Source organism: Emydura macquarii, unplaced genomic scaffold, assembly GCF_026122565.2.
Source record: "Emydura macquarii macquarii isolate MOO-44397 ecotype Brisbane River unplaced genomic scaffold, CSIRO-AGI_Emac_v2 contig_1477, whole genome shotgun sequence".
Classification (NCBI taxonomy): Eukaryota; Metazoa; Chordata; order Testudines; family Chelidae; genus Emydura; species Emydura macquarii.
Window position 1 is genome coordinate 24869249 of NW_027131614.1, and position 25067 is coordinate 24894315.

The 25067-nt window shown below is 40.0% G+C and overlaps 1 protein-coding gene across 4 annotated transcripts in view; it reads right to left on the reverse strand.

Moving 5' to 3' along the window:
• SPIDR (scaffold protein involved in DNA repair) overlaps window positions 1-25067 on the reverse strand; it is a 335554-nt gene that overhangs the window by 185461 nt on the left and 125026 nt on the right. For all 4 annotated transcript variants that reach the window (XM_067553805.1, XM_067553804.1, XM_067553803.1 and 1 more), the window contains one exon: window positions 9362-9578. In XM_067553805.1, the coding sequence (XP_067409906.1) occupies window positions 9362-9578 (217 nt within the window). The remainder of the gene's footprint in view (window positions 1-9361; window positions 9579-25067) is intronic.

The window sequence follows — 25067 nt, forward strand, 5'->3', positions numbered from 1 at the left end:
AGCATGGTCAGCTGGACAGTTGCACATAACTTTGGAGAGCTGCTAAATGTGTTTGTCAAGCTGGACGATCAGGAAAAGGCATTTCAAAAGTTCGCTGGGCTTTAAAGTGGGAACGTCTTTTGATCTCTGTAACCCCTGGAAAGTGGAGATCACGATTGTGAACAGAGAGGTCAGTGTCAGATATTGTGGGACAGCTGCTGGAGGATTGTAAGTGTCAACATAGGTAACAGAATCTACATTTGTGCTGTGTCAACCTCAATATATTGACCATGGCTCAGTGCCATTTGGGGAGGTGACATTACTATGTCGACACAATGAAGAGCTTACATTGATGGGAGACAAATGTAAGTGTAGACACATGCAGAACTAAGTCGATATGAAGTGGCTTATTTTGACCTAACTTTATAATGTAGACGAGGCCTGAGAATAAATGGAAAAAATCATTCTGATTTTAAGGACTGGTTTCTTTTTAAGTCATTTTAAAAATGCTTTTCAGAAGACTTCAGCTGCTTCAGTTTCTCCTTAAGATAGCTTCAAAGTTCCCAACTGCATGATCTTAGAGAAAGTAATCACCTACAGATGGTAAGATCCTATCTTTGGCTCTGAGGCCACTGTTGTATCTACATTAGAAATAGTGATCACACTGGCTTTGGAACTTTTGTAGAATTTTGTCTGCTGGCTGAGCCTCCTTTCCCTTATCAGAGTTCTCCCACTCTGCTATTATAACATCTTCAAAGGAAGAATGTAAAGACAGTGCTCACTCCTTTTTGATAGTGGGGATTTGCCTGTTGATTTCTTTTCCTCCTCCCTGGGTGATTGAAAGTCTATTGTGTTGATAATTCTTTTAAATGTACACATTGTATCAAAAGGCTCTGTAGGAAAACAATCTCTCTTGTTGATCCTGCTCTGACTGATCAACCTCTGATTCAGAGAACTTGCCTTTATCAGTGGAGCACGTAAAGGAATTGAAGTTTTGCAAAAGATATTTCTTCCTTACTTTTTTTTTTTTTTTTAAATTTTATGATGAACAGGAGAATGTAAAGGATAGAGTTATCTTCCTGTTAAAGGGCACCAGACTGGGGAACACATTGTTCCTGTGTTTTATTAGTAGCAAGCTCAAGCTGCTACTTTATCACTAAAAAGACCATCATCAAACAGGCTGAGGTATTTTGTGATAGCATTTTTTTTAAAAAGCCTCATCTTTTAAAAATCGCCTGCCTCTTTTTCCACCAAGAGTGCACCCACTTGAACAGGAAAAGTGAAGTTAGAACCATCTTTGCCCTGACGCAACAGGTATATTTGAATTTACTTACTAAGTCCAAGTTGGGGAAACGCTCTGGGTACACTCTTCTTGCTAAGTTTTATTAGATGGATACCTTCCCTGCATGCTGCATAGCTCAGCAAACAAACATTGGTTAGTGTCTCCCTGCCACATACCATCCACATCCTGTACTCTGAACATGCAAGGGTTTTTGGACTGACAAAAATCTCCTTTAATCCCAGGATTGAGACATTTTACAATTTAGACAATTTCTGGTTTTTCAGCCTGTTTAGAACAAGCCAGCCATGACACTTCAGGTAAAGGAGACATTTCCCATGAGTCATCTCCAGAGAAAACCCTTTTTTGTTTATGATTGGAACTTCAAAAATTCATAATATAAAGGACGAACTAACAACTAATGTTCAATGAGACTCTTAATTACCTCCTCCAAAAACTTCTATCTGACTAGGCAAAAGTAGTTTTTACCATTGCAGGCAAACTTTTAGCAGGGAGCTGAAGAAGGCATGGCTTATAGTCCAGGGCTTAATGACAAAAAAAATCAGAACTGCTCCATTAGACATCAAGAAAAGGGGAACCCAGCTGTGATGGAGATACTGTAAGAAGGGGTTTCCTATTCTATTATTTGATTTGAATCTTAAGTAATGCTGTTCTGGACCTATGCTTCATTTGCATTAATGTTCACATCTACCGAATGATGTACTTAACCATTACTGAACCTAGGAGGATTGACAACAGCTTGAAATTTACACTAGGATAGTAGCATGGGGCTTAGGATTTCTTTTTGCTGCAACACTATCCTCATACATATACAGAGTAATGACTCAAAGGGCCAGAACCTCAGCCCTGGTAAGGCTATTTTCCAATGCTCTCACATACATTAGGGCCAATCTGGCGCGAGTAACCCTGGGAAATCAGAGACGTGAAGAGGTGGTATAAAAGCCACCTTTGTCTATCCTGATCTTCAGAATCTATGCCAAAGGCAGCTCAACCTGACCCAAAGACCCAGGGCTAAAGTGTCTAGCAATACACTAACTTCACACTCTCTGATTGCAGAAGGTGTGTCCAATTTTGAATTTATGCATTATGTTAATTGCAGTTATATATATATATATATATATATATATATATATATATATATATATATATATATATATAATAAAACTTTACACTTTGCACCTAACTCTCTTCTCACTAATACCGGCTATTTCAGACGTAATCTCAATTCAAGTCATTGGCACTACATTGCTATAACATCAGTTTAAATTAGGGGCAAATCTGGCCCACATTAAACACTTTCCATTTAGATACTGAAGACATGTTTCACAGATGGGTAAGTATCATTCTCTGTATTTTACAAATAGAAAAATCTGAAGCACATAGTGTTCAAATGTTCTAAAGGGCACATTTGATAGCAAGTGAGAGGGATGGCTGAAGAGTTTCGTCCACACTGCTCTCCGTGCCCACTGCCAGATGATAAATGCACTCCGGTTTTCATTAACACTACTATTTAGTAATGTACTTTTCAGCTGAGTTTCAGAAGATGTTTTGAAATATCAATTCTTGCCACCCTTGGTGAGGTAGGTAAGTTTTATACTATATGGCTACAGCTTACCCATCTGTAAAAGGAATAAAATGACCAAGAGGCAGTAGAACTCTGGAGTCTTTGCCTTGAGACAGTCACCTTCTACCTTTTGGCTGAGAACGTCTCATGCAAGTTGGATAAAAATCATGACAAAAATTGAAAAAATATTTAATCGTTTTGTCAGTCTAGCCATTAAAAATACCTCACGCTCAAAAACAGGTTTGAATAATTCTAGTAAGTATTTGTTTAAATTTTCATTATTAGCAGTGAACTAGATTCTGTGATCCTCTTCCCTTCCTTCTCTCTGCTTGAGCAGTGCCAAGGGAACAAAGACCAATCACATCTACCTTTTAATTATTTGTTTCCCTGCAGATGGTGATAATTCTCACCAAAATAAATCCCCTTCAGTGAGGATTGTAAACACATATTTTAAGTTTAATACAATGTATGAAATATTAGCTAGCTGAAGAAACGGATTCAATATATAGAGCAAGTAGGGCCTGATCCCACAAATTCTGTATGTAAAAATGCTTAGGGACCAATTTCCAAACACTGCTTCCAAAAACACGCATACATATTATCTGCAGGACCCATTTGCTTATGCAATATTTTTCTCTTTTTGTCAAGCTATTATTTGTGCTCAAAAAACATACACATACAAACTCATCCTCTGAAACTGCAGATAATATGAAAAGTCAATTGTTTAAACACTGGCTCCTAAATTGTGCATCTAAATTTTGTGCATGCACAAATCAGCACTCGTGTGTCTAATGATCTTATTCAAATGCTCAGTTGATCAATCCGTGTGCACTAAGATGTAGTGCAAAACTCTGAAGGGTAATTTCAAGAACGTATTTGAAAATTTTGCCTCTCTTAACTCACCCCATTCTGCATCGCATCGCAAGCATCTCAAAATAGTAGATGATCTTACGTACCGCGTGTCCCAACTATACCAACGTGACTTAAGAATGAAGTGGCAGCCTTTGCCACGACTTTCTTTACTTGTTGATATAAGTCAAACCTCAACCTTATTTTAACATCCTATTTTCTTATTCAGTTTCCTTTGCTTCTGATTGATGCTATAAATAAAATAAATATGCAAATAAACTCATTTTAAAAATAGAAGTTTGATTTAAACTGCTTTTTGGTATTTTCAGATGCTATTTTCACCTATTCACGTGTTAAAAAATAACTTTATTTTAGAAAATGAAATTCTGCCAGTTTTCCTTTACAGGCCACAGCTGTAGTTCATTATGACAAAAGATGCTTATTTTAGCCTTTACGTACTTCTGTCCACATCCACAGTCCTGTTGAATCCTATTTTCTAACTAGTGAAGTCTGAAATGCTGAATCATAAAGCTGATGTTATGGAATAATGTATTAATGTTATAGAAGTGAATCTTATACTATTCAGAGCATATCTACCGTTCATTATTTTTTGTGCCAAGCTTAAAAGGATCATGTAAAGTCCTGGGTCCAACACTTTAAATTGTGATTTTATTAAAAACAAAAAACATGAGTACCCTATTGTAAGTTTGATAAAAAATTACTAAGCATGTTTTACTTTTACTATTACTACTAGTCATAAATATGGTAACACATCGTGATAACAAAGGATATTCAGTTCAGAACATATTTAGTCAAATTAATCCACTGTGTAAACTCTATTGACTTCAGTAGGTCTACATCAGGGATAGATGTGTCCCATTTTCTTTGGAAGAAACACAGATTTGATATGATATGAAGAGGTTTTTCCCTGATGTTTTTTTCCCTTCAAATTATAAAAGTGCTTATTCAATCCAAAGGTAGTGGAGAATATTTTGTTATTCACTGTTCTCTCTTAAATAACAGTTTAACAGAATAACCCCCTCCCCACCCTCTTTTTCTTTTTAAATGGCATGGAGAAAACATCCCAACAAGTTTCAAACCAATGTAAATTACAACTTCCAAATTAAAACCTTTTATAAAAACAAGAAATATGTTTATTTTAACAACATCCTGGCCAACTTCATTTAATATTTGGCTGAAGTGGGGAAGAAAGACAATTTGGCATCAAAACAACAACAAAATGATATAAGACGGGACTGCTTATCAGATACTATGGAACTCTGCCACTATTCACCAGTCTTTATAAATAAGCCTTTGCAACAACAGAAATTATGAGTGCAGCTCTAACAGCTCTGCAATGCCCTATGCATAAATATTTCAACTTCATAAGATGAAGTTTTGCCAATATGGAGAACACTGTAGGGATTCAGTGATTGCTCAGTGCTTAAGGAGCTTGCAAAAGGTCTGCTTTTTTCTGTATTGGGTTCCAAGTGGCTATACATAAATAGAAGTTACACTCCTATAACTGGAAGTTCTTCGATATGTGTGATCCTCATCTGTATTCCACTCATGGGTAGGCTGTGCGCCTGATTCCAGAAATTCTAACAAGCAGTGTCTGTTGGCCCTCACATGCTCTTTAGATTTCCTCATGATCATGACTGAGGGCATAAGAGGGAGTGAAGGCCAACATCTCTCTGGTTCTTCCTCTGACCACAGTCCAGAGAGATACGAAGCAGAGGGGTATGTCTACACATCAATTTAAGCGCAGGACTGAGCCCAGGACCCTGCAGGGCTGAAGGGTACGAGACAGTGTTAAGCTGGGACTTAAGGTTGAAGGCCTATTGGTTTCCTGTGTACACGCAGTCCCAGCTTGACTTGGGTCCCAGAAGACCTTTGGATGTACCCCAGAGCTCCTGGCAGCAAAGGTGCAGCTCTACAGGCAGCCAGTGCAGTGGCCGGAAGTGCCATTACTGCCTGGCTGAGTGCGCTTCTTCGTCCTGCTTTTCTTGAGGCAGCAGCTCTGGCTCTTCCTCACTGCTGCGCAGAACTTGCCGGGACGACAAAATTGACAGGCGGGAGGCGGTGCTGGCCACCAGGATGTTGCAGGTCATCCCTCCCCTGACTGGGAGCTCTGCCACTCTCTCTCCATGTGGGGTGGTGCTCAGTCCCATCCACTCTCTGTCCCTTGCTCCCGAGCTTCCCCTGACCTCCTTGGAGCTGCGTGTGCAGAGTGCCTCAGCAGTGTGTACTGTGAGGGCAGAGTGGGAGCCAGGCCCAAAACTTCCCCACAGCCTCCCTGGGATCCCTTATCCCAGCCTCCCAGGGTGTGGCCGGGGCATGGATAAGGGATCCCCATGGGGTCCTGGAGCATACTGCACCTCAGGCACTGGGAATGCACTTCACTGCTCTGCAGCCGGAGCAGGCAGGCTGGGGGTGTATGGGGGTTTCCTTTGAACCCTACATTTAATGTGTCACTTCAAAACAGACAAGAACAAATAAATAAATAAACAAACACAAAAACACTTTCACTGAACATCCCATTTTAAACATTAAGAATTGTAAAGTTTCATTTCAATAGTTTCGCAGATGTCCTACTTATCCTCAGAACAGGTGCACATGGGCATTTTCCTTCCAACTGGACGCAGCCTAGAGATGGAGAGCCCAATTCTCAGATTAGATGGTCGTTCAGTACAAAGCCTTCTCAAACTGCAGTCATTCTACTGAGATAGCCACCAAAGGAACTAATTTTGCAGTTTATGAACTCATGTGCTCCTAAATGGAGATCTGATTCCCATCAATAGCACCGTCACAGTCAGGAAACAGGTGGGCAGTAGAGTTTTACCCAGTGCAACAGACTTATTGAGCTAAAGTGTCAACAGTAGCAGGGAGGAAAGGTGATAGGCGCTCTGGGATAGGGTTACTTTGACTTGAGTCTGTGCATTGCAGAGTGGATGCCAGAGTCCTAGATTTGAACACGGGTCAGAAAATCCTTAACCTATGGTTAAAAATGCAGTATAGACACACAAGCCCAGGGTTCCGTGACACGTGTCACTTCAGTCAAGTCCCACTAACCCTAGGCTTACATTGCTGTGTGGACATAGCCTCTGTGTATTCCACACGTGGGTGATTGACAAGCAATATTCAGACTGGAGGTAGGCATGAGGATGCTGGCAAGAAAGATGCTTGAAGTACTGCACTTCGCAAAGCTGTATCTGAAGCAGAGGCTTGAACTAGCACATAATGTTTAGTAAAAGCGAGAGAAATCGGGCCATGCAGTGGAAAGGAGGAACTAAAGAGGTGTCTGCCCACACTGCCTCTTATGCGTTCAGCCTGGAGCACCAGGTGAACAACTGTGCATGTACGGGCCAACGGATACTGCTTGTTAGAACTTCCAGACTCAGGCGCATGGCACACATGTGCACCACATGTGGAATACACACAGGGATCAGCACTTGAAGAACAAGAGCTTCTGAGCACTTCACCCAGACTCTGTCTGGGAAGCTCAGGTCCTTAAAGGCACAGTCCCCAGCTCCATAAACACATCCCATGCACATGAAGTATTTAAAAAATATATTAATGTGCCTTTTCTGGGAGCAGATACAGCTGTAACAGGATTGCTGAACTTCATGTTTTCCTTCTTCTCTTCAAACAAAGTTTTAATTTTTGCAGCAGGTCTGCTGAGCTTTATATTGGCTGCATGATTCTGGCAACTGTGCCACCTTACATCTGGCCCTGCGATTTGATTCCACCGTGCAACAGGGCCTGCTGAGTAGGAAACTTTGACTCTCTCCTTATTCGGATCTTTGGCCAATAATAATCTACCAGAGGGAGTTTTGGGGACATTAAGCAGTTTATTTCTTATATGCTCGCTGGCCTTGAAGTCTTAGTGATGGACTCATTGGCCAAGCCTGAACAGGGCTAGGTTGGGAACCACCTCCTTCGAGACTTTCATTACACACACAAAAAATTAGCTCCCACCCCTCTAGTGTGAAAATGAGTATACTAATATAACAATGCTTCTACCAGTATAGCTTACTCCCATGCAAAAAAGAAATAAGCTACATCAGCATAAGCCACTTTTATACCAGAATATCTTCATCCCTACTAGGTGTTATACTGGTATAAATGTTTCATTTAAAAAAAAATCACATCCCTAATTGAAACAGTTAAACCAGTACAAAATCTGTGTGTGGACCAGGTCTTAGAAAGCTATAGCAGTGTAAACCCAATGGCAGTTTAGTGGCCTAGCAAGAGGGGAGGAAATGCAAGTAGCAGGGGAAATCAAAGAAGAGATAGGGAACAGGAATCCAAGTTAGTGGCAGGAGGAACAAAAAAAACAGAGAGAAAGAAGGGGCCAAGCATGAGACATGGAATGAGTAGGCGGGGCAGAGGATCTACAAATGAGAATCAAGAGGGTTGGGCGAGGGCAAGCAAACAGAGCTATGGAACTACAGGGAGAGAGAAGAAGGAAAGAAAATGAACAACAAAAATTAGTAAATTATTTATTTTTGTATTTGTATTTGTAATTGTATTTGAGTTTCTTTTAGCTACTGATCGAATCACATACAAGTCATCAATGATTGCATCCACAGCCATAATAAATTCATAACTAATGTCTTTCCCCTAAAATTTTTTAATCCCCTCCCAAAATGTTGACTCCAATTACACAGTGTGAGACTGGAATAGGGAGTAAAGAAGAGATTTACACATGTAACTAAGTAAAAATGGAGGTACAGCTCTCTGTGCTAGTCAATAATTTGAAACCTAGAATCAGAAAAACAAATATTTTAAAGAGGGACACAGTAAAATTAAAAGTCATATTTCTGTCTGAAGATACTTTTTACCTACTGCTGTCTGATAATGCTTAAGGGGACTGTAAGTGAAAAATAGTAGCAGAAAAAAGAGTTCTCTATTTTTCACTTTGGGTGCTGGGGAGAGGAACAACAGCTTTACCCCACCCCCAAAGTCTCCAAACTACTGACCCAATACCACAACCCTACCATATGCGTACACACTACAATCAATCCTTCACTTAAAAAATATAGTCACCTTATGCTGCCCTCAGTCCACAAAAGCAACACAGTCCAGCCAAAGACATATTTTGACAAATTCCAGAGAAAGTTAATAACGTATGCTGCAGATGAGTTCATGGAGTCAAATAGACTTAGCAGTGGAAATGATAATCAACCATTCACTGTAGTGGTGCTTACTGATAAGTACTGAGCTCATTTATTTTATTTTTGCATCCACATTATATTTCCACAGAGTATCTGCTGAATACTGCACAGTTAGAATAGACTTTTCCACTGACATGGATATACTCAGACTAAAGACAACAGAGGAGCATTCCTGACCCACTTTACCACCATAAAATATGTTTTATTGGCTTTATCATTGTAAAATGTTCTTCATAATTTCAAGAATTCTAAACATGAAAATATTAAACAAAAAACAAAATCAAGGTGCATAGCAGCACTAGTAGGTATTACAGTTTCTTGTTACCTAAACTAGCATTAACATGTCTGTCAAAAATTCTCACAAGCCACATTTCACAACAGGGCCTGACTCTCTACCCATAGAGCCTTTTCTACAATAATGTGATGAATGGTCTGATAAAAATACCTTATCTTTTAACACTACAGCTGGTGCAACCAATGTGTTGTACTTACCAGGGAGGATAGACGTGGACAATATCCTGTGGGCCTCCCTTGAGGCGAGCTGCTGTTTCCTTTGTAAAGAGAACTTTGAGTCTGGGCTCAGTATCGACGACAACATCTTCAGAGGAGCTGTCAGCAGAAAACTGTTCCAACTGCTGGCAGAGAACAACCTGCATTGCACACTCCTCATGCACCTCTAAGATCTTCACAATTAATACAGATTTGCCACCTGGAAAGTAAGCAAAGTGACACCCAAAAAAATAAAATGTCAGGAAGACACGTCCTACAGACCAGAGTAGTTGCACACAAATTCCCATCCCACTTCCAGACTCCTCTTTTTTTTTAGGCAAAACAGTCTGGATTTGTCAAACAAATGAAGTGAAATAATACAACACAAGGCTATGAACCTGCTATGTTAAAAATCACATGGTTACAAAATATATTCTATACAGATGTCTGTCTCAATCTCCTCCAAATACTGATGGCAGTACCAAACACCTTTAAAACAAAACCAAAAAAAAAAAAAAAAAAAACCACTATTTTTGAAGCTGTCAACATACCACCTCTTTGTTTTTACTAAACTATCTTTTAATGTTATCTAATTTTCAATTCTTCACTTCTTTTGCCCTTTTTTATGGCCAAATATTGTCATGTCTGTGCAGTGAGAATAAAGAAGAATTGTACAGAGGATAGGAATCTTCCCCTGCAAAGAAGCAGCTAGGCATAGTTATTGGACACACAATCTCCTGCCAGTACTACAGCCTATAGCCCTTAATAGCAACTGGGACTTCCACATACCTCATACACATGGACACAAGGCCAATCAATACAAACAAAGGAGCACCCACTGGATACTTTTTGACACCTCCCATCTTCCTGCACTGTAGTGGAGAGAAGCACTGCAGAGTCCCTTGCAGCAACAGTGTTTAGGGTCTTCTGCATCCACAGAGTGTGTGCCAGCATTCCACCAAGGGTGTGCCAGTTCAAAAGCCCCATTAGGCAGATACTTTCCTTCACCACACAACTCTTAAGCTACGGAAATGCCCATTTGACACCCATGAAGCTGCTGATGACATATAGCATTATTGTTTATATATTCAAGACAATGTCACTGTGAAATTGACTGGTTATGATTTTGGATAAAAGTAAATTAAAGGGATAAGACTATAATTTTTCTTGTTTCAGGGCAACTGTAATGTTTTGTTCTGATTTCAGCTTTTTGTTTCAGTTTTTTTATTTTATATTAATGGATCATAGAAATGTACAGCTGAAAGGGATCTCAAGAAGTCATCAAGTCCAGACCTCTGCATTGTGGCAAGACCAAGTAAACCTAAACCATCCCTGACAGGTGTTTGTCCAACTTTTTTTTACATGCTTCCAATAATGGAGAGTCCACGACCTCCCTTGGAAGCCTATTCCATAGCTTAAAAACCCTTATAGTTAGAAAGTTTTCCTGATAACTAACCTAAATCTCCCTTACTGCAGGTTAGCCCATTATTTCTTGTCCTACCTTCAGTAGACACGGATAACAATTGATCACTGTCCTCTTTATAAATAGTAATTAAGATACTGGAAGACTATTATTAGGTCATCCCTCAGTCTTCTTTTCTCAAGATTAAACATGTCCTGTTTTATCATTTTTGTTGCTCTCCTCTGGACTCTTTCCAATTTGTCCACATCTTTCCTAAAATGTGGTGGCCAGAATTGGACATATTACTCCAGGTGGGGCCTCACCAGTACTAAGTAGAGCGGGACAGTTATTTCCTGCGTCTTACATACAACACTTCTGTTAATACACCACAGAATCATATTAGCTTTTTTTGCAGCTGCATCACATTGACAACTCATATTCAGTCTGCAATCCACTATAAAGATTGGTTACTTACCTCGTAATTGTTGTTCTTCAAAATGTGTTACTAATGTTCATTCCCAAGTAGGTGTATGTGTGCCACATGCACCGGTGCAAGACGTTTTTCCCCTACTGGTACCCTTAGGGCCGGCTCTAGTGCCCTCTGCAGTGGTGCGCAAATGTACCCATATATAGAGTGCTGCCGGCCTCCCTCACTCTCAGTTCCTTCTTACCAGAATTCCAACTGAGGCGAAGGAGGGTGGGTTGTGGAATGGTCATGAGCAACACATCTCAAAGAACAACAGTTACAAGGTAAGTAACCATTCTTTCTTCTTCGAGAGCTTGCTCATGTCCCTTCCCAATTAGGTGACTTACCAGCTGTATCCCCGGAGGTCGGTAGGAGTTTACAGACGTGCCCTCTGCAACACCACCATGCCAAAACCAGCGTCACCCCAGGCTTGCTGCGTGATAGCATAATGGGACATAAAGTTATGCACGGAGCACCAAGTAGCGGCTCTACAGATGTCTTGTAATGGAGATGTGCAGCAGGAAGGCTGCTGAAGACGCCTGGGCCCTGGTAGAGTGGGCCATCATAGATGTTAGGGCGCAACTCCCGCCTGCGCATAGCAAGCTCAAATACAAGTTGTAATCCAATTCGAGATCCGTTGTGATGAGACTGACCACCCCTTCATTTGGTTGGCAATTGCTACAAATATCCTGGTTGATGTGGAAGATGGAAACCACTTTTGGCAGAAAAGCTGGGTGTGGTCGCAACTGGACCTTGTCCTCATAGAAGGTCATATAAGGGGATTCAAAAGTCAAAGCTTTAATCTCTGAGACTCATCTTGCTGACCTGATTGCCATCAGGAACACAACCTTCCAGGATAGGTGCATCAGTGAACAGGAAACCAACGGCTCAAAGGGTGGCCCAGTAAGCTTGGAGAGAACAAGGTTCAGATCCCATTAGGGAATTGGGTCCCATAGTGGTGGAAAGAGTTTTTCCATGCCTCTAAGGAAACTAGCCAGTATTTTGTGTGAGAAGCCCATTTTCCCTTGTGAAAAGCTGAAATGGCTGCCAGAGCACCTTGACTGACGAGAAGGCCAAACTCCTCTTGAAGCAGATAGATTACCTGGATAGGTTTTGTTGGAGAAACACTGCGGTGAATTGCCCAGCAGGTGAAGCATTTCCATTTGGCCAAGAAAGACACTCTGGGGAAGGCAACAGAGTCTGCTGGATCTGTACTGAGCAGGACTGTTCTTCCAGACTCAGCAACCAAGCTGTGAGGTGCAGGGAGGCCAGATCCACATGGAGCAAACCATGGTCCTGTGAGAAAAGGTCTGATTGAGATGGTAGCATCCAAGGGCGGGCTTCAGACAGATCGAGCAGCATCCTGAACCAGTGTTGATACAGCCATGCTTGATGATCCATGCTTTTTATGAGGCTCTTGTGAATCAGAGGGATTGGCGGAAAGGCATACATGAGACTGCTCATCCAGGACAGGAGAAAGGCATCGGCCAGAAAGCCTGTGTCAAGTCCTTGCAGGGAAGAGAAATGGTTGCAATTCCTGTTCCACCTGGTGATGAAAAGGTCCACTTAGGGAGTGCCCCACCTCTGGAAGATGCCCCGGCTCACCTCTATGCATAAGGACTACTCATGGGAAAAGCAAAAGGATCTGCTGAGTCAGTCTGCTAATGTATTCCTGATCCCAGGCAGGTGCACTGCTTCCCAGTGAATGCTGTGGTTCACACAGAAGTTCCTCAAGCACAAGGCCTCCTGACAAAGTGCTTGTGGGGCTAGGGTTTGGGGGAACCATCATGGGTTCCAGAATTGCCACAGTGCCAGCCACTAAACTTGGTGGTATAATGAGGAAACCTGCTGCCGGGTTTGAGGACTGTCCTGTTGGTAAGGTCACCTCATCTCCCTCCAAGTCCAAGGAGCCACTGGGTGACCATGGAGGCATCTATGCTGATTGCCCCTCTGCACTGTGCCGTGCATGCCAGTGCTCCAGTACTGGGAGCCTGGATGCCAAATGTCCCACGATCGGTTTTTGTCCTTTGGCTTCCTACAAGGACTCAGCGAGTGGAGCCAGGATTCCGGAGATCCGTGAAAGAGGTCCGTGGATTGGTGCCGAGGCTCTGGGGATTGGCATTGTTGGTCTGGAGACCAGCACAGAGTGCTCGGAGATCAAAAATGGAATCCCGACTTCTCATAGTGAGGCTCCAGGGACTGGTGCTGTAGGCCCAGTGACCACTGGCACAATGGAGAGTGGTGCCTTGGGGACAGGGATCATTGCAATTGCCCAGTGGGGGTTTTCCCCTCAAAGAGGTTGCCAAGGGCATGGGTGCCGGTTCCCAGTACAGAGGCCTTCCTGCCCTGGGTGCTGGCGGCACAGAGAGCACCAGAAAGTCCTTCATTGCCTGGAAAGCTTCAGGCGTAGTGGGCACCATTAAGTGCTGAGGGTCCTTTGCCACTCCCAGGAGTTAGCAGCGGGCTTGGGACCGGGCTTGAAGTCCAGACTTCCATCGATCCCCTCAGGGCCTGCAAGCATGAATGGCCCAACGCAGGTCTCATTTCAATTCCCGCACCTTTCCTGTCCATCTCCAGTGTCGACAAACATCCCCATTTGGCTTTCTTTGGTCTCTTCTTCAGCACCGGAGATGTTGATCAGTGCTTGCAAGACACGTTGAAACCGAAGTGCTCAGCGCCGAGTCCGACCGCGGTTGCAATACAGGTCTGACAGCTGATTCCATTAGAAAGGCTCTGTCTAAGTTCCAATCCTTTTTAATCCTGAGTCAGAAACTCCTGTAGATCTTACACTTCTCCTACAAGTGAGCTTCTCCTAAGCACTTCAATCAGCTCTGGTGCGGGTTATTCAATGGCATAGGCTTCTCGCAAGAAGCGCAGAATTTAAAACCTGGAGACTGGGGCACATCCCAAGAGTTATCTAAAACACTTAAATTCCGCTTATGAACAAGCTTCTTATAAACCTATGAAGCCAAAGTCTGGGCAGGTTTTCAGTGCCTAAAAACAAACTTTAGAATAGTCACGCTCTCATGAACTAACCTGAGACTATTCACACTCTCGAGAATTATACTTGTTATGGTGCTCAGTTAACGCTAAATCATCTGGCATTCATACATAGATTCTCCTAACCACAAAAATTCCCTGTCTTTAAAGTAATTGGATCTTTACTTCTCTAGATTTACCCCAGAATTTTGATTTTCATGTATTCCAAAAACCAACTGGATCAATCAAATTAACTTCAAACATAAAAAACGAATTTATAATCAAGCTTTTTTTAAATTAAAAAAAAAAAGAAAAAATAATTAATGAGGTTGATCTAGCATTTGAAATATCCAGCTCTAATAAATGAAGTTTTGCCATTTTGATTATACATCATATAGTTAGATCAGCTGATCCAGCACTACAGTAATACTACTTTGGAAAATTGCTGTAGGACAGGATGATGATCTGACACGGTGAAACACATTGGGTTCTGTTTTTCAGTAATATACATGAAAGTGAGCCAGATGTGAAAATACAAAATGTTTTTAAATTTATTTGAAACTCTAGAAAAGACAACAGAAACTCACTCCCAGGATTCTTTCTGATTGTTCTTCAGTCTGAAAATGTACACAAGACAGATTTAATACTGTACAGAGATGAAGAATATTTCCTCACCATAAGAAATGTGTAACCAGCTACTTCAAGATTCCAATACACAATACAATTCCAATACAGATTCTTGCACATGGCAGAAATACAAAGTATATAGAACCACAATCTATTTGTTTATTTATATGCTTCCAGATAGTTAAATTTAATTACTCAGAACCTGTGCTCTTACTGCTGTTGCTAGAATGCTCTAAAACACCAGGAGAAGCAGTTTGGATTGCTGGCAAATGATGAAATGGGAAAGTACAGAATGAATGCAGCTTTAATGTTTAATTCATTTGGCTCTTGGATTTTTATGCCAATTAAAAAATAAATCATCAAACGTGTGCTAGCGCATAGAGGGTGTGTGTGTGTGCGCGGGTGAGGAGGCAGACTGGACAGCTGCAATTTCTGTAGCTACGGGCTTGGTTGTTTGGTTTATTTGCACGAGGATGTTACTTGCAGTGTTTTCCTTTCCACTCTGGATAATCTATGGAAATTCTTGTCAACCTGCTAAAGACCTCATTCTACTTTAGTCCACTGCCAAGGCAGAATTGTGTTTTTGCATTCAGTGGTGCAGAACTAGGGAAATCAAGCTTAGAGGTGTGTTGGTAGCAATTCTGCAAAGCAAGGAGGCAGGTTTCTTAGAACTCACCAACCATTTATGTTAAATAATAAGAAAAATAATTTAATGCTATGCAGGAATCCTGACTACTACTGACTGAGAAGGCTGAAGGAATAGCTAGGAAACTGTATAATATAGAGGGATTATACTGAGGGGAAAATAGATGCTATGCTAATTCATCCATTATTAAATATGTATGTAGATAAAATGTGAATAGAGCTAATTAAACAGACACTATTTTAGCTACTCAATTAAAACTTTGATTCTGCCATCTGCAGAATCTTCTTGAAAACAGAAATGCGTTTTTCCAGATTGTCTGTGTCATACAGGTTACTGAATACAGTTCTAGGAATATAATTTTTGAAAAATTGTTTGTGAAATTCTTGAAATTGCAAGCTTGTCTCAGCTGATGCAAGAGGGCTACTTAGTAAAATTATCTATCCAGTTTATATTTAACATCTGTCTCTATAATCTATGTAACTGTTAGATACGGTCTGTCAGAAAAGCTGCAATTCAATGAAAATAAGAATGATACAATATCTTCAGTGGTGAACTATTAAAGTGTATAATATTTATTCAATAGACTAAATATTTATTCAATAGCTCCTTAAAACTGATTCTTTAAAAATGCAACTTATTTATTCTTCAAGTATTAGGTCCTGACTCAAAGCCCACTGAGGTCAATGGAAGTACTAAGAAACAGACTTGTTACATGAAATAGGTAGTTTCCCATAAAACTGTAAACAGACAAGTTATAAATTATGTAGAACGTAAACAACAGTTCAAATGATATGATAATTACTTGCAAAGATTAAATTTTAAAAAGCTATTTAATTGGGCTGCAAAGAAGGCTTGGAGGGTGAAAGTGAAAACCCTGGATACTATTTGCTCCCCATCACTCCTGAGGTTAAGAGAAGCTGTAGGTGCCCTAAATTATACTGCAGCTCATTCAGTCCTAGGAAAGATGGGGCAAGGTAAGTTTCTCAGGCCAAAACAGCATATATAACCAGAAGAGATACACCAGTGTGAAAATTGTGGTGAGGAGGGAATTTAAAGTAAAAGAGTAAGAGGGCATAGGTGCTGGAACTAGGGTGCTACCACACACCTGGCTGGAAGTAGTTTCCATTATATACAAGGTTTATGGTTTGGTTCAATAGCTCTCAGCACCCCCACTATAAAAATTGTTCCAGCACCCCTGTAAGAAGGGAGAGGAAGGGAAGATATGAAATACTTAGTCACTAAAAATTGAAATGTATATGCTCATATTACACACACACACACACACACACACACACACACACACACTTTTTCACTCCTAAGATTTAAACAGCCAAAATAATGCATAATAAGGTCAAACTATAATCAATGCCAGGAGAAATCCATGGGCACAGAATTCCCACAAAAATCAAGACCAAGAAATCTTAACACAAAACCACAGAAAATGGGGAAAGCTGTTTTCCAAATTAAATAATAATTTAAAGCAAAATTAATCAAATATTTTTGTTCCTGTTTTATGCAAAGCTAGTCTGGACAGCATATGTTTGGTTTTTATCATGTGAGCAGCCATGCTTATGTCTATTGAACTGACGTCATCTGAGTGGGGTGACAGCTCAGCTTCTGAGGACAGATACTTTAGGGAAAGCAATTACGGACAGTCACTTATAATCAAATAGAATAGCAAAAACTACAGAATCAAAATATATGATTTACAGATTACAAGTAGTTGTAAAATACTTTATAAATCAAAATAATGAAAATTAATAATTGAAGTCTGAATTTCCTAGGAGTTTGCCATTTTGTCTCCCAAGAAAACGAGATATATATTCTGTTGGATTTCTACTGATCCTGCCTGTAATCCTTCACAGACTAAAATCTTTTAACAGAAATGCAAACAATCCCATAAATATAATATTGTGGATAGCATATGTAGTGCTAGCCAATAAAACGGGACAATATTTTAAATCCACACTGTTTAACTTCTACTTGTCTAATTTGGGCCTGATTCTACATGGTACTGAGCAGGTCTTGGAAGGTGCTGAATGCCTTCAACTTCCATTATCTTCACTGGCACAATGGCCAATTCTGTATTTCCCAGACTCAAGCCACATATTTCTATTTTCTTCTCAAGTTAAAAAAATGTCCTAAATATTTCTTTTCTACATCAGTAGTTTTTCAACTTGCCTTCCCTTCCTTTGCTCTTCCTCCTTCCTGTGATAGAAGTCTCCAAGAATGGGTACTTCAGACTCGGCCAGCAGGGGTATGCCAATCCAAAAGCCAATGTTTTAAAACAAGGAGGCAGAGTGGGGCTTCAGGGGGCTTCACAGCACTGCAAACATGTCTTGACATTAGTCAGCTCTAAAGAGATTATATTTCTTCATGTGGTGATAATTTCTGAAGCCATTCATAAATACTATTTTTGAGGAAGAAGACGACTACAGATGCATGACTGCCTCTTTGCCCCACCTATAAACATATGGAAGAGGCTCCCTGAATTTGGCCCTATTTGAAATGTTCTGTGCTCTTTAAGAAATTATATAGGGTGTTTTGAGTGACTGAATATGGCATTTTTCTCTCTCATAAGAAAGCCAAACACAATACAAATAATACTTGATTGAAAAAAACAAGTACAAAAGAGAAAATTACTTACTTTATAGAAACTAGAGGTCCTTCGAGATGTGTGATCCCTATTTGTATTCCACTCTGGGTACATGCACCCAGAGAATTTTCAAAGCTTGTCTGTTGTTCTGCACATGTGTCCTGGCTCTCCACATGCCTCCAACTGGGGAGATAAAAGGCGAGGAAGACCAAAGGCCTCTCTGATTTCTTCTCCACTGCAAATCAGAGAAGATCCAAAGCAGAGGAGAAGGAGGGCAGGTAGTGGAATACAGATGTGGACCACACATCTCAAAGAACCTCCAGTTATTGTAAGTAACTTTCTCTTCTTCCATTGCTGGTCCCTATGTGTATTCCACCGTGGGTGACTGACAACAGTACTCAAATAGGAGGAGGGTCCAAGGTCATAAACAGTAGTGCCAAACAAAGGACTGCTGCTCCAAAAAATGCATCAGTAGAGGAATCAAGTATCAAGGCATAGTGTCTACTCTAGAAAACATGTGAACTGAGCTCCAGGTAGCTGCCTTACAAATACCAAGTAGAGGCACCTCTTGAAGCAATGCCATAGATGTTACTTGTGCTCTTGTGGAATGAGTTCTTACTCCATGAGGAGGGGGATAATTAGACAACTGATAGCAGAGCAAAATACAGACATGTAAATATATTTTTACAGATAAGAAGAAAGCTGAAGTTTTGAACACTGGAGGTTCTGACCTAAATCACAAAGTGATGATTCAGAACTGGTGAGGTGGTCGGTCTTTCCTGCTCTTTATCAACTCGATCAGAGGCAAGAGGTGAGCCAGGGCATGTGTGTGGAGCAACAGACACTGCTTTCAAAATTCTCTGGCTCTGGGCACAGAGAGTGCATGCATACCCACACTGGAATACACATAGGGACCGGCACTCAAAGAAGTAGTAAATTTGCATTTGGTTTTGTTTTCAACACTAGAACAACTTCAATAAATTCAGACATTTGGCTAGCAAAAGAGGATACAAACACAAATGTGGCCCTTTGCCATTCCTCTATAAGCCTAAGATAATAATTGATAATAGTTACTTAAGAGTTAACACTAAGTAAAAGAAATTTAGAGTAGGATTGAATGAATTTGAAAGTGAAGCTCAAATTCATATAGATTTTCACACTCTTAGGGCTTGTCTGCACAGTGCATTAGTGCACGCTAGCTAGGGTGTAATTCTAGTATGGACCAGAGTGCCACACACTAACTGTCCATGTGGATCCTAGTAGTGTGGACTACAAGTTCCCTAGTGCACGCTGATGTAGTACCAGGACTACAACAATGTGTAGTCCCTCCAGAATTGCACTACCCCGTCCAGTGCATAAGTTTATACTTCGTCTTCATTTTAAGGACTTTCACAACTCTGCCCTTCCACTAGTTTTTCTGTTCCTGTGTGATACTGAATTCCTGTCCGATATTGAATTCCTGTCCCCCCACAGACCTGCTCTCTCAAAAAAAGTTTGGATTATAACTCCAGAGTAAAAGTAGTTTCTCATTAATAAACCCATGCAATTGGGAGTTTCCCCACAACCCCAAAACACACATCCTGAAGTCCTTGTTATTTCAGTCCTCTGTCTCAAAGCCAGGGAGCCTACATAAATAGTTATGACTATCCAGTCCTTTCACTGCATTAGAAATGCTAAATATGCAACATAGCTGAGTATTAAGAACAGTTCTTGTAATGATTGTAGAAAAAGAAAATAAAAACAACCCTCACATAAATAAAATGTATACTGCACAAAACTTCAGAGTTTTCATTTTTAAAATCTACAGCACAAAATCTCCGTTTGCCCCTAATACCATATGTATCCCCTGCTATAAAGAGCAGATTTTTCACAACATAATCCTGCACAACATAGCAGTTGCCTCTTAGAAATTGCAGATGCTTCCTCTGCAACAGGCAGACCTAGTCAGTATAAAGTTCAGCTGTCAAAGACTCCCCTTTGCTCCAGTGACATTTCCTGTTTGAAAATACAGATCTGAAGGAGAAGGAAAAAGATGTGTACAAATGACCTCACAGCCTCATGCACTCAATGACTACAGTTTCTTGGGACTACCTGTTCCACCCACCAAGAGAAAAGTAGTCCAAGAGATTACTGAAATCTTCACAACCACATATACATAGATGGGCCAGATGGCTATATAAACACAAACCCAAGATCAAAATAAATATGTTGGACTGTGATGTTAGGAGTGGTTATTGCCGTCCCCCAATCGCTAGGGTGTCTTCATGTATCCCTCTCACCTAAAACACTGGTACTGTGTTGGTGGAAAAAAAAAAAACTCCTCACCCCAGCCTCCATTATATTTGGGGGCAAGAAGCCTGTCAAGCCACCATTGTGGAGATATGTTGGAGTGTCTCTGTCTCTTCCCTCTCATTACACCTTTTATCTTAGCTTGGTTCTGTCTCTCTGACTGAAATGGAGTTATCAGCCAAGAAAAATCCAGTGAAGTTTTGTATACAACCTCCCTTTAAAATTCTTCACAACTGATATTCACATCCCCATGTTAGGGCAACCAGGGGCTCATTAGGTATGCACTCTCCCTCTTCCCTACTCCCCCTATTCTTGGAAACAATTTCCAAGAGATCAACAGCCATATACAGCAATCAGATGTAGAACAGTCATAGTTAGTCTCTATCCCAAGAAGGGGCAACAATGGAGTACATAATGCGCTATTCCACAGGGGCTAAAACGGAGATACTTCTCTCTACAGAATAAGGTGTAAGCACTCTTGTGGCAGAGCCCAGAAAACTCTGACTTTCCAAGCTGGTGGGGAGTCTGATTCAGACAAAAGCAGGACCCTTAATGAATAATCCTCTCAATTCACTGTACGAAAGACAGCAAATACATGCTGCAAGGGGCCACAGTTTTCTGAAGCAGTAACTCAGCTCTGCTACAGAGAGGCAGCTGAACCACAGTGGATACGTACAATTAAACTCTGCAACAGAAAGCAGGTCAGGAGAGCAAAAGAAAGGAATTTTTAAAGAATAAAGCCAAAAAGAAAGATTTCATTGGATTACATGGAGGTTGACACAACACGCAAGGTAACAGCAAAATAAAAGCTTTGGCTTTTGCAACATGAAATGCCATGAGAGGGTCAGCTGGACCCTTCTGGAAATATTTCTCCTAAAATCACAGATGAAACCAAAAGTCTTGATTAATTTCATTGGGAATTCCTCCCTCCTTCCTTATCACTGAATATCTGGTTTACATGAACACATAATACAGAGCATCCAAAATGACTCTACAGGTCTTCAACAACTAAGTTGCTCCAATCTCTTCACACTGATCACTGTGCTCATCTGTCTCCTGTGTCAGCCTTTAACAACAGAAGCACAGACAAGTTACATGAGAGTCAGAAACAATCCTGCATTTCAGAAATATTATCAGAACAAAGAATACTCAGAAGGCTGAGTGTCACACTGTCTGGGGCAGCTCACAACCAAGCTCACAAAACAATTTTAAGGCAGACTATCAAAAGCAGGGCAGACACACCAAACTGGTGGTATGTTCTATAATTTGATTACACCAACCCAGTAACAAATGTGAATTCCCAGATCACTGTACCAGTCTTACCACGGAGTCACAGACAGTCACCCGGGGCTTTCCAGTATATCTACCCAGGAAAACTGGACTTAGTGATAAATGATCACTTACATCAAAAAAATCACAAAATATTCAGGCTGCTTCCAATCTCAAGAGACCAAATCAGTTTGTATTTTAGATCTCATACCAAAAACAATGCCTGAAGCCAATCCTGTAATGAACTCAATAAAGGTTTAACTAAGAAAAAGAAATGAGAGAGTTATTTACAGGTTAAAGTAGGCAAGCATATATACATAAATGAGTTTCAGTCTGTGATTCCAAAAGTGACAGAGAACAGCTCTTGTAATCCGTCAGCACTGAATGCCTTTTTAGGGTTTAACCCAGGTCAACCCTGAGGAGCTCTCCTTTTTGTTTCTTAGCTCCAGCCCTTGTTAGAGTCCAAACAGCAAAGAGATGTTAATTGCAGTTATATATATTATATATAATAAAACTTTATACTTTGCGCCTAACTCTCTTCTCACTAATAGCGGCTATTTCAGACGTAATCTCAATTCAAGTCATTGGCACTACATTGATATAACATCAGTTTAAGTGAGAGGCAAATCTGGCCCACATTAAACACTTTCCATTTAGATACTGAAGACATGTTTCACAGATGGGTAAGTATCATTCTCTGTATTCTACAAATAGAAAAATTTAAAGCACACAGTGTTCAAATGTTCTGAAGGGCATGTTTGATAGCAAGTGAGAGGGATGGCTGAAGAGTTTCGTCCACACTGCTCTCGGTGCCCACTGCCAGATGATAAATGCACTCCGGTTTTCATTAACACTACTATTTAGTAATGTACTTTTCAGCTGAGTTTCAGAAGATGTTTTGAAATATCAATTCTTACCACCCTTGGTGAGGTAGGTAAGTTTTATACTATATGGCTACAGCTTACCCATCTGTAAAAGGAATAAAATGACCAAGAGGCAGTAGAACTCTGGAGTCTTTGCCTTGAGACAGTCACCTTCTACCTTTTGGCTGAGAACATCTCATGCAACTTGGATAAAAATCATGACAAAAATTGAAAAAATATTTAATCGTTTTGTCAGTCTAGCCATTAAAAATACCTCACGCTCAAAAACAGGTTTGAATAATTCTAGTAAGTATTTGTTTAAATTTTCATTATTAGCAGTGGACTAGATTCTGTGATCCTCTTCCCTTCCTTCTCTCTGCTTGAGCAGTGCCAAGGGAACAAAGACCAATCACATCTACCTTTTAATTATTTGTTTCCCTGCAGATGGTGATAATTCTCACCAAAATAAATCCCCTTCAGTGAGGATTGTAAACACATATTTTAAGTTTAATACAATGTATGAAATATTAGCTAGCTGAAGAAAACGGATCCAATATATAGAACAAGTAGAGCCTGATCTCACAAATTCTCTTTCATACAGGAAGTTCCTTTGAGTCAGTAGGTCTGCTCATGTAAAGACTGTTCATGTGAATAAGGAATAATATTTGTCATAGAACTAAATTAGTATTTGTCTTAAAGTTACAGTAAAACAGGATTCTGTATGTAAAAATGCTTAGGGACCAATTTCCAAACACTGCTTCCAAAAACATGCATGCATATTATCTGCAGGACCCATTTGCTTATGCAATATTTTTCTCTTTTTGTCAAGCTATTATTTGTGCTCAACAAATATGCACATACAAACTCATCCTCTGAAACTGCAGATAATATGAAGAGTCAAGTGTTTAAACACAGACTCCTAAATTGTGCATCTAAATTTTGTGCATGCACAAATCAGCACTTGTGTGTCTAACGATCTTATTCAAATGCTCAGTTGATCCACCCATGTGCACAAAGATGTAGTGCAAAACTCTGAAGGGTAATTTCAAGAACATATTTGAAAATTTTGCCTTATAGGATTAACTTACATCAATTGAAGCTGTCCTCTCTTAACTCATCCCATTCTGCATCACATCACAGGCATCTCAAAATAGTAGATGATCTTACGTACCGCGTGTCCCAACTATACCAACGTGACTTAAGAATGAAGTGGCAGCCTTTGCCACGACTTTCTTTACTTGTTGATATAAGTCAAACCTCAACCTTATTTTAACATCCTATTTTCTTATTCAGTTTCCTTTGCTTCTGATTGATGCTATAAATAAAATAAATATGCAAATAAACTCATTTTAAAAATAGAAGTTTGATTTAAACTGCTTTTTGGTATTTTCAGATGCTATTTTCACCTGTTAAAAAATAACTTTATTTTAGAAAATGAAATTCTGCCAGTTTTCCTTTACAGGCCACAGCTGTAGTTCATTATGACAAAAGATGCTTATTTTAGCCTTTACGTACTTCTGTCCACATCCACAGTCCTGTTGAATCCTATTTTCTAACTAATGAAGTCTGAAATGCTGAATCATAAAGCTGATGTTATGGAATAATTTATTATAGAAGTTATAGAAGTGAATCTTATACTATTCAGAGCATATCTACCGTTCATTACTTTTTGTGCCGAGCTTAAAAGGATCATCTAAAGTCCTGGGTCTAACACTTTAAATTGTGATTTTATTAAAAACAAAAAACATGAGTACCCTATTGTAAGTTTGATAAAAAATTACTAAGCATGTTTTACTTTTACTATTACTACTAGTCATAAATATGGTAACACATCGTGATAACAAAGGATATTCAGTTCAGAACATATTTAGTCAAATTAATCCACTGTGTAAACTCTATTGACTTCAGTAGGTCTACATCAGGGATAGATGTGTCCCATTTTCTTTGGAAGAAACACAGATTTGATATGATATGAAGAGGTTTTTCCCTGATGTTTTTTTCCCTTCAAATTATAAAAGTGCTTATTCAATCCAAAGGTAGTGGAGAATATTTTGTTATTCACTGTTCTCTCTTAAATAACAGTTTAACAGAATAACCCCCTCCCCACCCTCTTTTTCTTTTTAAATGGCATGGAGAAAACATCCCAACAAGTTTCAAACCAATGTAAATTACAACTTCCAAATTAAAACCTTTTATAAAAACAAGAAATATGTTTATTTTAACAACATCCTGGCCAACTTCATTTAATATTTGGCTGAAGTGAGGAAGAAAGACAATTTGACATCAAAACAACAACAAAATGATATACGACGGGACTGCTTATCAGATACTATGGAACTCTGCCACTATTCACCAGTCTTTATAAATAAGCCTTTGCAACAACAGAAATTATGAGTGCAGCTCTAACAGCTCTGCAATGCCCTATGCATAAATATTCCAACTTCATAAGATGAAGTTTTGCCAATATGGAGAACACTGTAGGGATTCAGTGATTGCTCAGTGCTTAAGGAGCTTGCAAAAGGTCTGCTTTTTTCTGTGATGGGTTCCAAGTGGCTATACATAAATAGAAGTT